The 13,433-nt window shown below is 30.0% G+C and overlaps 1 protein-coding gene across 1 annotated transcript; it reads right to left on the bottom strand.

Moving 5' to 3' along the window:
* Positions 1 to 8,780: 8,780 nt before the first annotated feature.
* Positions 8,781 to 12,753, bottom strand: LOC105804588 (uncharacterized). Its single transcript, XM_012637260.2, has 7 exons — positions 12,152 to 12,753; positions 11,991 to 12,077; positions 11,604 to 11,888; positions 11,284 to 11,454; positions 11,013 to 11,066; positions 9,636 to 9,782; positions 8,781 to 9,220 (listed from the first exon to the last, which is right to left on the bottom strand). The coding sequence occupies exons 1-7, from the start codon at positions 12,359 to 12,361 to the stop codon at positions 8,843 to 8,845; spliced, it is 1,332 nt and encodes a 443-aa protein (XP_012492714.1). The 5' UTR covers positions 12,362 to 12,753; the 3' UTR covers positions 8,781 to 8,842.
* Between the last annotated feature and the right edge of the window lie 680 nt (positions 12,754 to 13,433).

The raw sequence follows: 13,433 nt of genomic DNA on the forward strand, positions 1-13,433 counted from the left end.
TGCATTTTGGACTTACTACTATAGCATTATATACTAAAGCTTGGATTGTGTTTCAACTGTAAATTTATGTTACTTTTAATTCCTGTAAAGAGGTTTGGTAGTATTTGGTCATAGGTACAGGTAGAATGAAAGAGGTAAGAAGAAGGAAAAGAGAACGAACGAGGTGAAACATTGCCACAGCAAATGGTGGGATAGATTGTCAGTAGAAATGCCATGGCAATTCTACGAAGATGACGCAACACTCAATCTACGTCACTCTCAGCCAGCTATATGTGTATCAAATAAATCACCCTGAAAAAGAGGAGCAAATTATATGTACTGAGAGGGATGGATCTACCCTATAAAAGTAGGAGAGAGAAGATAAAAAAGAGAGGATGGATTATGAGGAGAAAAGAAAAGAAAGAGAGCAGTTACTCTCTCTACAATAGAATCTGGTGGAGCAATTTAGAAGAGAAGAATAGGGGAGCAGCTAAAAAAGGAACGATCATAGATGAGAAGAAGGTGAAGAAAAATCTGGCCTAGGTTTTATGTAGAATCTTGATAAGAAGTTAGAGTGCAGCAAGAACTTCCTGTAGTTCTGCCTTTGTTCTATTTTCTTCGTTTTGAATTCTGTGATTCGTAAAACTTGAACAATATTGATAAATGATTTAATTTTGGATTTCATTGCCCAACCCATGAGCTAATTATCAACGGGTTGGAATTATTTGGGTGAATATTAAATTATCTGTAATGCCTATGATATGATTTTGATGAAGATTATTGTTTCATTTGATTCTTGTTTATTAATGCATGCAGGCAAGCTCTACACATACTTGATTGCATGTTATGATCTTAGATGGATTTGAATTTGAAAGTATTAAATACATCAGATTATTAATCGATTGATACAGGCAAGTACTCGAAAGAATATTCGCAGCACTCTAGACATAGAAAATGTGATCTATACATGTGTACAGCGTTAGTTGGGCTATCATTCGTGAGTCTTTATACATGCACAGACTCCAAATAATAACTAAAGCTTAGCTCTCAAAAGAAGTAAACTATAGTAGTAAATCTCTGGGCAGTAGTTTAGTCATAACTTTTCCATGGCATTATTATGTTATGAAAATATTCTCTAAGCAATTCCAAACTTTATCATTCAACAGCAAAAATACTCTCTACTTGTTCCTTGTGAATTGCCATGAAATTTAGATTCTTTGGTCATTTTTCAGTTATATTTGATAGTATTAGTTCGCTCATTAATTCCCTTCACCAATTTATACTTTGTTTCTTTTGCACAGTCTCATAATTCATGATTGGTTATGAAATTATGTAAATTCAATCATAATAAAAATGGGAATGTTCCGAAATGATGAAGAGATAACAAATGAATTTATTCATTTCTAATTAGATAGATCTAAAGGCATAAAATATAACTATTTTCAAGATTTATCACTAAGAAATCTCTTGTCTCATTTAGGCTAGCAGTAACACTGTCACCAATTTCTAATCTGCTATTCTTCTGTGGAGTTTATATCGATTTAATAATCTGATCACTGATAATCTTTAGCTTCTTTGACTAATCTCGTATAAAACATTTTCTGAAGTCACATATGAAGAAGTAAATAAATGATTTTGGATGTTTCAGAAGTATCGAAGATAATCTAACTGCACTACTTTTCCGAGAATTCCTGATATTGAACTTGTTTTGCTTTTTCTCAGTACATTCGCTATCTCTTCTTCTTTCACAAACATCTATCTCATTATCAAATAGATTATCATTAAGAAATTACTGATCATTTAACATAATAACATTCTGAGGACTAGGGAGTACCAAAAAAGACACGATCGGTGGTAGAGATTGTCGAGTCGCGGAATTGACTTGCAAAAACTCTGAGACTACTGATTCATTATGCCAAACAAAATATTTTCATATTATCGTATTAGGAAACTGAGACTCACTTCCTATTCGGAATCCAAAATGTTACTATCAACTTTATCAGGAATGGCGTGATTAAACTCAGCCAACATCACAAATCTAAAAGAAAACATAGTCAAATCGGATCAGAAGCATCACACAAAAATACATGTTATTATGGCATGTATTTTTAGACTCAATACACGCTATGTTTAGTCCTAGACTCAACTAAACCATAACTCTGATACCACTAAATGTAACACCCTATACCCGACCTGGTTGTCGAACCCTAGCTATAGGATACTACAATAGTATACCAAAACATTCGCGAGCAAATTGTTTATTAATATTCAATAATCAATAAATATAAGTTAATTCCATGTTAAACATGCATTATAATCAAAATTGAGTTTTAGTCAGGCTTACGAAAACTTTGAACAAGTTCAGAACTAAATCAGAACCAATCTGAAACATTTAGAAAATAACAGGAAAAATGCAAAACAGGGTTACCAACCACTCAAACAAAACCAAAAAGATCAATTCATAATAATTTGCAATAGTTTCTATGTTCTTCAATCATATTGGGACTTAAATCGAACTTACGAAACATTTAAAACAAACCGAGAATGATTCTAGAATAAAACAAAACTTTGATAAAATATAGGCAAATAATGAAAATAGGGATTACACGGTCGTGTGACAAGGTAGAGACCGTGTGGTGGAGGGACATGGCCGTGTGGCTAACCGTGTGACAGAGCTTAGACCGTGTGAAAGGAGACATGTGGCTATGTATCTAGATCGTGCAACTAATTGATGTCATGTGGATCTAAAATTACCCTGAACATGTAACACATACGGTCGTGTCAACCATCCGTGCATGACACACGACCATGTGGTAGCCCGTGTGCCGCATAAATAACATGTTTTAAGCAATTTGTATACCATTCATACCAAAATACCTATAGTTCCATTTAACACCATTCAAACCTACTCCAAAATATGTACATTACAAGACCAAAACATCAATTTACTAATCATTCAGACAAGCAACCAATATGCCCTTATTGGCACCAACAATTCAACCATTAAACAACAAGGAATTTTTATAATTTTTGATAAGTTAATTATACCTAAACATTCATATGCTAGCATTATTTTTTTAACTAGAATATCAATAGGTAAAGTACAAAATATAACCTAAAACTTTATACCAATTTCATCAAGCAAAACGTACCATAACTACCAATGCCTTTAATCATTTCATACACAACTCAATTATATCGAATGGAAACATTTAACTAACAGACCAAAGTCCATTGTCATTTCATGCTCTCATCTAAACAAATACTTAATACTATCCATGTCTTTGTCAAAAACATCTATATGCTAAATTACAGTATGCATTTATTTAAATATTTATATTCATTCGAACTCAACCATGCCAAACCACAAACACAAGCTTTACATTTCAATATTTAATCCTCCTAAGTACATGCCACAAATAACCTAACTCGAAACATCAAAAGCCTACCGAATCAAGAGACAAAAGGTGTATGCTTCTCATTGATCCGATCAACACATTCCAGACAGTTCAAAATCTATAGAAAAGTAGTAACCCGAGTAAGTATATAAAATACTTAGTAAGCTTATATAATATAAACAAATAAATTACCTTAACCAATTAACATTTATATGAATCAATATGAAACAAATTCACCAATAATAGCATTCAAAACATCAACTATATGAGATTTAGTCCAAACTACATATATAATTTCAAATGGTAAAATACCAACTTTAACTCAAAATTTATCATGAATCCATTTTCCAATTGATCACTTTGCGACTCTTTCATCTTTAAAATTTTCATCATATGTCCTTGACATATTCATTCATATCATGACATAGTTCAACAAATTTGGGTCAAGAAGTAATGAACATACAAATATTCAGAGTTCGTATTTTACTTAGTTTAGTGAAACAGTTCTGCATAAATTAACTTTTATTCTTCTGATGGATATTTGTAAAAGTATTCAATACATAACTCCAGAAAAAGATAATGCTCATAAGAGCTAATCAAATACAGAATAAATGTGTCAGTTTACTCGTCTAGGCTAAGCAAGTTCTTTGGGACTAGGGTGAGAGAAGGGGTACACCATGGACTAAACGTATTTGGAAGGACCGCCAATGGAGAGATACCCAAGGGCCATTAGAAGAGTATACTAGAGGGCTATCTTATAAGGACATGGTGGAAAGAAGATTTCTGCATTGGGAATAAATGGGAAGAAGATTACAAGGAAGAATAGAGTCCGCAAAAATGGCAAGACGTCCGAGGAACTATCAAGACTAATCGTGGGATGTTAAGATTGCTTAGGGGTAATTTGTTTAACAATCTATCCGCAAATGGATAGGATTGGGAATAAATCAAAGCACACTATGCCGGGTTTAAAAGAATTTACTCGCACAAGAAGGGAGTTATTTATATTTAGTTATTTCTATCTAAACCCCTATAAGATGGGGCCTATTTTCTTGTAACATAGAGACTCACTAAGTTCATCCGAACTTACAAGAGTTTGACTTGTGGTTGCAGGACTTGCGTGTTAAGAAACTCGATGAGGGACTAAGCCAGCCTGAGTTAAGTCAAGGATTTCATGCCGGTACGGTGTCATGTACATAGGAAGGGGGTAGCATGAGAGGCTTCACCTTGGAGTCCATTATGTTGTAATTATATAATTTTATTAATGTCTAAAGTTGAGAGAAGTGAACTTTTATTTAAAATTTTTGTCTATGTTGTAAGTTTTCTTTTAAATAGGTAATACAGTCTGATTTTAAAATAATGAGTTTTAATCCTGTACATAAAAATGGTTCAGTTGTGACGCTCCATACCTGAATTCTGTGAATGGGTCGGATAGGGGTATTATAGGGATTATTTAGTAGTTTTCCCTTTTTCTGCTTATGTCCTCTTATTGTATAATTCTTGATCTAAACCATAATTCAACTTAATCATCTATTCTAAATATTGTTTAAATATTGTTTAACAATATATTAAAGTTAAATAACAACTCAATTTTATCTATACAACAATTCTTTAAGTTTTTCATTTATTTCAATTTAGTCCTTAAAACTAAAAATACTACAATTTTAAATTTGAGTTTCGATTTCAAAACCAATCACAAATAAATTTTAATTAACATATCAGCAACATATAATATATAATTCTCACCCCACTATTTATATTTTTTCATTTTAGTCCTTAATGACAAAACTATCAAAATTTCACTTACAATTTTGTCTTACTAACATTTAAGCTTAACATGTTAGCCATTAACACCAAAAATTCAATAATTATTCAATGGTAACTTTCTAAACTTTAATAGATTCACGAATTAGCCCTTGGGCTAGCTAAATTAAGCTCCGGAGATTCCAAAAACATAAAAATTACCAGAAAATGACTTGAATAACTTACCAAAATGAGGGACTAAACATCCAAAACCCTAAAAAGTTCTTTGTCCCCGTTGAGCTTATGAAATTTTGGTGGAATGAGTTGAGAAAGGCTTTGTTTTTCTCTTTCCATCCACCACCCTTTCATTTCTTATTTTATTTTACTATTTAATTATAAATTTAACATAATTTATAACTTATACTTCACCAAATCGACCACTTAATAACAAAGGGGTTTAATTTCCATATTAATCCGTTTAGATTCATTAATTAAACCTTTTATATACAAAAATGACAATAGCGATTAAGTTTTATGGTTTTTACGATTTAGTCATTGAACCTTCATTAAACATCTAATCACTAAAATTATCACCAAAACTTAATTTAACTCTAATATAGACTCGATAATATTAAATAATAATATTATCAGACTCGATTTTCGAAGAATGGAGTTTCGAAACCACCGTTTTTGGTATCACTGAAAACGGGCTATTACACACCCCTCTTGGTATTTTGGGGGGCTTTTTTTTCAAAACTAACCCGAAAAAATTTATTATTTACAAAAATGACCTAGTTTCAAAATGTACAACGAAGATGGCCTAAAATGAACAATGTCAATCGGAGCCAACACCCCAATGGTCGGAACTGAAGTCCATCATCGTGTAATCATTACTTTGTAATTGGGTTGGGGATAAAAAATTAATACTTTTGGTGTCGGCACTGCCATGGCAGCACTCGTATGTATTTTTTTGAGTACTTGTGAAAAAATTACGGGTATTTCTCGGTTCAAAAAATATTCAAAACAAAATTAGAAAATTTTCTGAGACTCTCTTAGCTTCCAAACAATAGTTAACATTCAAAATGAAATTAAATTTCAATTGGAAAAATTAAATAAATAAAAAATAATTTTATTTAATGATGATGATAAATAATGTATTCATATCCCAATTTAAAAAAACACATTAATAAAACTCACAATTTAAAAGAAATCAAATTTTACTTTACTGCTAAGTCTTTTTATTTTCCTAATTTATTTCTTCTTCTCTTCCTCTCTTCTTCTCTTCTCCCCAAGTCATTTCATTTTCTTAAGTGTCTTTGACTTTTTTTAAAAAATAATCACTGATTTCGGCAACCAAAGCCCGCTGACAATTTTTTTTTCAAAAATCACGCTGGTGCTAGCAACGAGAATGCCGACACCAATACTGACAATTTTTTTTAAAAAAAATATGAACTGATGTCGGCAACATGAACGCTGACACCAAAAAACACTGAAAAAAATATTTTGAAACTTTTTTCATGTGCTGGCCACCTACACGTCGACACCGATTAAAAATATATATTTTGAACCGGGAAATACCTGTATTTTTTTAAAAAACTCAAAAAATTACATATGGGTGCTGACCATGGCAGTGTTGGCACCAAAAAATTATTATTTTTATCCCCAACTCAATTACAAAGTAATGATTACATGATGGACTTTGGTGCTGACCATTGGGGTGTTGGCATTGCTTGCCACTATTCATTTCAAGTCATTTTCGTTATATATTTTAAAATTGGATCATTTTCGTAAATAATAAATTTTTCAGGTCATTTTGGAAAAGACCTAGGGCCTAGAAAAATCAATAAAAAGAAACATAAGTTTAATGTTCAAATTCAAGAATTTTAACAAACACCAAAAGTGTATAACAACAACTATGTATATTACCTTATCATTAATTAAAATAATCTATCATTTCTCCACCATTGTTTTACTGCTCCATCCTTTATTTTTTATCTAACAATCTCTCCATTCTTTTCTAAGTAATTTTACTTAGCTGTTAATTGATTGAATATTTCCAACCATTGAATACTTTTTATAACGTTAAATTTAAAATTTAAAATTTAACTAGTATATAATTCTAATATTAATTAAGTGATAATTAATAGATAAACCTTTTCTTTATTTTATACTTAAGAGTATTATTCAAATTAAAGCTCTATTTAGATTAATAGATAAATCTTTTTTCATGCATAAAGTTTTATTCAAGTAATAACTCTATATTTTTAATAATAGAATTATTGTAATTATTTCAAGTTCTCTTTTATGTCAACTTTTTAACTCTATATTTTTAATACATTCTAAAAATTTGAATTCAATTTTTTTAAATTCATACTTTTATATACGTTATAGATTTAAAAAATTTTGATACATTCTAAAAATAAAGTTTAAAAGATGGCATAATTTTTAGAGTATAATAACAAACTTTTTTTTGGAAGAAAATAGACATGTGACAATAGTTAAACTTTATTTGTAAAGTTGAATTATTAATTTTATTTTATATTAAAATATTAATTTTCTTCAAAAATTTTAAAATAATTAAATAAAATATTTTAATCCTACTTATAAAATTTTCATTTATCATCAACAATGATAATAACCCTTTTATATTAGATGGAAAGGAAATTCAAGCATTAGATTTGCATTCCAACAAAATCAAATACTTATGAATATTTTTGAAATATGATGGATAGTTAAATTAATCAGATCATCAATATTCAATTTGATTGATTTATCTAATTTAAAATAAATAAATTATTAAAAATAAAATAAAAAATATTAAAAATAATAAAATTCAGTTGAATTAATTTTTTAATTCAATTTCAACTATTTTCAAGTTAATTAATTTTTATTATTATTTAATTAATTTTTAATTCAATTCTATTAAGATAACACTAAGTCTACAGGGCAACCATTTTCATCGGAACCCGCAAAAATAAGCATGTCTGATTTTTAAACAAAAATATAAGATAAATTTTGGTAAAGAATCATGATGTGGGTGGAAAGGCTCATTTTCCAAAATCTACATTGAATGACATTGAATACGATGCTTCTTTGCTCAACTGCCTTTACTTTCTCATCCTTCTACTTTGACTTCCTCATATCTATGCTCCTCAATTTTTGCAACATTTCCTTCCTCATTTTTCCCACCTTTTGCTTTAGCTCGGGTTCTTTTGTTCTTTTTTTTATTTTTTTTAATAATGGCCTAACTCTTATCCTTTTTTGTCAAAAATTGAAATCTAAAGACTTAAATCTTGTTTTTGTTAACAATAACCAGACCTTATTCTTAAAATTATTTACTATGTTTTATTATTCATTTAACATTAAATTTATTTTTCTAAATATTAATAAAATCGATTTTGTTTGCCCTTTAATATGATTTATTTTAATTATAAATAAGATATTGAAATATTAATTTTCGAGTGGCTAGATTTCTTGACAACTTGCATAACATTTTGGAAGTAATTATTTTACTGAAAACATGAACTTTTTGCTTAACCAATCGATAATATTTGGAGTTTAGTTCTACGTACGTACGAGAATAAAATAGCACTACCCTATTCCGAAAAGGTTGCTATTTCCTTGCCTGTTTGAAATGCTACAAAAAAAAAAAGAGCGTGGAAATAGCATAAATGCGAATAATTACATTAAAAGAATCAATATTTAATTCAAACAATAATATTGATCTAAGGGCAGCGTGGGTTATTCCCAGGCCCCCCATAATAAAAAAATGTGCCCCATTCCTTGTTATATGAGCTCCTGATGTTGTAACAATTTGTATTTTCAGCTAGGGTTGATATGCCACGAACAGAACTCAAGCTATTATCCGCATCAACAACCTCTAAGTTCCGAAAATAGCTCGATTTTCCGAACCCGTCTTCGGGAAAATGACCGGAACCCATCTGAGTTGAGGTGTGTTGGCCATTGGCCCTCGAGTTCACCACTTCACCACCCCATTCCACCATGGTTGCCCGGTCTGCTAGGTGAGTAAATAGCTCCGCTGGCCAGTAACCTATCAAAGTATTGTCACCTAATCCCATCCACCAATTCCCTAGTTTAGGATCCTAAAATTAGAAACACAAATCGGAAACATATTAAACCAAGTTATATATATAATGAGAATAATATTAACTATACATACATTTATTTTAGAAGTATAAATGAGATATTGATGCTCGCAAGCTATTCGACTTCGGCTAAAAACAATTTGAACTCAAATTGGTAATTTTCAAGTTGAATTTGAGTTTGGTAATGCTTGACTTGAATGGCTTGCGAGTCTTACCAAGCTTTTCATTTTTTATATTATTAAATCATGTTATTATCCTTAATATATATTATTAAACCTAAACTTAATTATTGAGTTAAGTTTAGGTTGCTCAATTATATCTAGAATTTAAAAATAAATATTCAGTCGAGCTCGAACTTGACAATATTCAAATTCGACTCGGCCCGGTTAAACCCATATATATATTCATATACCTTCCAAATGAGGATGGTAATGTCATATTGATTTGCAGTATATTGAGAAACAGGAGAAATAGAAGCCCCAATTGCAATTCTACTATTTGTTTGAACGAAGCCTGCGCATAGAAGGTTGTAACATCCAGTTGCTTCATAGGAGTCGGTCTGTAATTATCCAAAAATATATATAAATAATTAATAATAATTGAAAAAAATAATTTGCTTGCATGACATTCAATAAAAATGAAATACTCCAATCTTCTTAATTACAATGTAAATGTTGAAGATAATTAATTTATAAAATATATTTTATTAATTAATGTGAAAGTAATAAATTACATGAAATCTCCAATCCCTGAACAAATAAATGTCAAATTCCACAAAGTAAATGAAGTTGTCTTTTAACTTCTAGACATATTAAAAGGTTGTTGAAAAGCATAAATCATGCGATCAACATTTTCTCCCACTATGGTATTCATACAGTAATTTTGTTTTTCCACTTCTAACACGCATGTATTTTTATTCACCTTGTAAAAATAAAAAAATATTTATGGATTGAATTAAAATCTGAAAAATATTTCTTGATAATGTTCAAGAGTCAACTTATATTAAATCAAATCCATCAAATTAAAATATAGAATAATTTATTTTTTTCAACATATAGAGCCATTTAAAGTTAAAAGTGTTTGGAAGAATGTGTTGCAAAACAAAAAAGTTAAATTGAAGATTCCTCAATAATAATGTGGCCATTGTTAGTTTGTTTCATTTAATAATTGTATGGCTGTTTTCTATTTGGTTTTTTATTGAACTTTGGCAATGAAAGAATGGTTAACTAACCATTTTCCAAAACTAACTCATCTTTTAGCAAACAATCATTTTCATTTCAGACCACTTTAGACCAATAATGCAAGTTCTAAAGTTACATTCTCAAAATATAACTATAATATATAAAATTGAGAAATTTATATCTTGTTTGTAATATTAATAATAAATATAATATTTTAATACTCAAATTCTATATCGTCAGGTCAACCCAAGTTAAAGCTTATAATTTTATAAAATCTCAATAATCTCTTAATTAAAGCAATTATTTCCCATTTGTATAAAATTATCCTTTAAAATTTCATTTAATAACAAAATAACAACCATATAAATCACATTATGAACATGCATACTGCATTAAGATAGGTCTAACCACTATATGCATGCACATGAAAAATTCCATATCTTTAATATAATATAATTATTTTCATTGACATTATTTAATGATATAACATATATATATAATTAAAATTTTTATGTACCTCCCCATTTTAGCCATAAAATAATTAAAAACATAAAATGATAGATTAAACAGAAATATAATATTAAGGTATAATTATATAGAAAACTCACCGTCCAATAAGTGAACAATCTTGGCCTATTGTCACCATAAAGCTCCGGACTGACCTGTCTAGTACAAATATCATCAAAAACTTCTAAAACCCTAATACAAGTATTTTCATTTTATTTATATAATTTACATTTAAATCAACTCTTAATAAATCAATTAAAACATTTGGAAAGCGACTTATTTGAAAATTTATGTTTGAGTAAAAGAAACTTTTAAAAAATAAGAAATAGTATAGGATTAGGTGCACGCGAGGACAGGAAATGGAACAAGTACCTGCCATCCAGCTTCGATACTGTTAAGATCAGAGCCGTTGAATGATCCCGAAAGAATCCAAATCTGTGATAGACTGAACTCGTTGACTTCTTCGATTGATGGGTCCCACACGTTTATAGTTGCCCTCGCCCCATAGAACTCTTGGGTTGTTCCCGTATATGCAATCGCATGCTAAATAAATGTACGCACATGCATCATTCACAATACCAATGTCATTAATTACTTTAGAAACTTCACTTTTTTTTTGAACTGTTTCATATTGATTGTTTATAATACCGAAACATTAACTTAAATCAATGTTAAGAAAATAAATTATGTACTTCGTGACCGTTGCCGCTAACGATATCTGGTGCATCGGCACGGCGGCGTGCAGGGTTGATAAATCCACGTTGTTTCTTGCCAAAATGGAACAAAGACTTGGCCCTCAAAACATCATGCACCGAGCTTCTTCGTATTGGCACCGTTCCTTTGGGACATCTTGTCCCATTGCTATGCCACATTTGCCATTGCCATTGCCTTGGAGTTCCCTTTATAGTTGCCTCATTGCCCATTGAATTTCTTACCTCTTCTTGTTTCAACCTTTTTGGCATCCCTGGGGGAACTCTCTGGTATAGTATATTGCCACATAAATATTTTAAAAAAATTTACTCCCATCATAACGTGACCAGAAAAAAGAAAAAATTACACTTTTGGTATAATGTTGATACCTGAATCTTGTGATTTTTTAAAAGAGGATGATCTAAAGCTGGCTGTTTTCTTTTGTGGACACAATCTATGATATCTCCATCTGGGCTCTGAAAAAAAAAACTCCATGAGAAATATATAAGAGAAGAAAATATATACAAGTAGAGCAATGGTTTTAACATACTTGAATGGTGATGAGAGGAGGCTTATTAATCTTTTCCAAGTGTTTTTGAATTCTTTCAAGCCTCAACCTACTCGCTTGCTTGATGTACTTTGTGTAGTTTAGGCCTGAAACATGATAAAATTCCCCCACGACAAGGCAACAAAGAAGAAAAAGATGAAGAAGAAGATATAAAACACCATTTTTGTTGGCTACAATGTTACACTTACCCATTATCTCAGTCAGTATGCCAAGCAAAGCCAAAAACGTTACAAGAAAAAAGAAAAACAATGGAAAAGAAAGGAAGAAAAAGACACTTTTTTTGTCTGTGTATAGCTTTTAATGGTGAGAGAAGGGAGGTGGGTGAAGGGGTTAATGAACCCTGAAACAATGAACACAAAGGCAAAGGCCAAGGCTGCCTTACTCTTTCACCATCAAAGTCATGATTGCCCGCATTGGTTTCATATAGTGAACCAAAACATTCATATTTTTAATTGATGGAAACCCCATTTTGTTTTTGTGTGTGTTTTGTTTAATAAATTTGCAGATAATGCAATGAGACGAAAAAAAAAAGGAGGAAGAGAGACTTGAAGGCATTAATAGTAACACAGACCTACCCAACTAAACTGATCCCCCCCTTTTTTTATTGCAGTACTCCTTCAATGTTTGCATCTGCCACCATTCACTTTGCCATTAATAGTGTTATATTTTATCGTTGAAATTCAGATACATGATTATCTCTTTTAACGATATCGTTTTTGAAGTTCAAATTTCTATTTTTTTTAAGAGTTTAATATGCCTTACCATTATATTAACATTTGTTGGTTATTTCGTGTTACATTTAATCGTTATGTTATTTCGGTTTGGAATTATATTATTGTTAAAATATGCAAGTATTCTTTGTACTTCTACATAATTTGATATTTAATCCTTATACTTTAAAAGTTAAAAATTCAATCTCTTTACTTTTCAATTTGAAAATTATAGTTCAGTCACTATTGTTTTAGTAGTTTTTGTTTAATTTGTCAACTTAACAAGTTTATTTTTATAAATGAGGAAACCCTAATTAATGTTGAAATATTTTCAAATATTTATAGTATCTCAATAACTATAAATGAATGGTGTAATTAATCAAAAGATAGAACTTTTGGTCATTGGTCAAAAGTTATATCATTTGATTTTTAAAAGAATTATAACTATTCAAAAATATTATTTGAATAGTTACAAAATTAAATGAATAATTATTATTATTTATTTATTCATAAAGACACCTATTGAAAGATGTCTCTATGAAGAGACATGAAAA

Source organism: Gossypium raimondii, chromosome 11 (genome assembly GCF_025698545.1).
Source record: "Gossypium raimondii isolate GPD5lz chromosome 11, ASM2569854v1, whole genome shotgun sequence".
Taxonomy (NCBI): domain Eukaryota; kingdom Viridiplantae; phylum Streptophyta; class Magnoliopsida; order Malvales; family Malvaceae; genus Gossypium; species Gossypium raimondii.

Bases quoted from the DNA above. Each gene is read 5' to 3' on its own strand.
- LOC105804588 (XM_012637260.2), bottom strand. From the start codon at position 12,361: ATGGGTAAGTGTAACATTGTAGCCAACAAAAATGGTGTTTTATATCTT. The intron at 11,455-11,603 runs GTACATAATTTA...ACATTTATTTAG, and splicing joins TTAGCGGCAACGGTCACGAA to CATGCGATTGCATATACGGG. The intron at 11,067-11,283 runs GTACTTGTTCCA...TGTACTAGACAG, and splicing joins GTATCGAAGCTGGATGGCAG to GTCAGTCCGGAGCTTTATGG.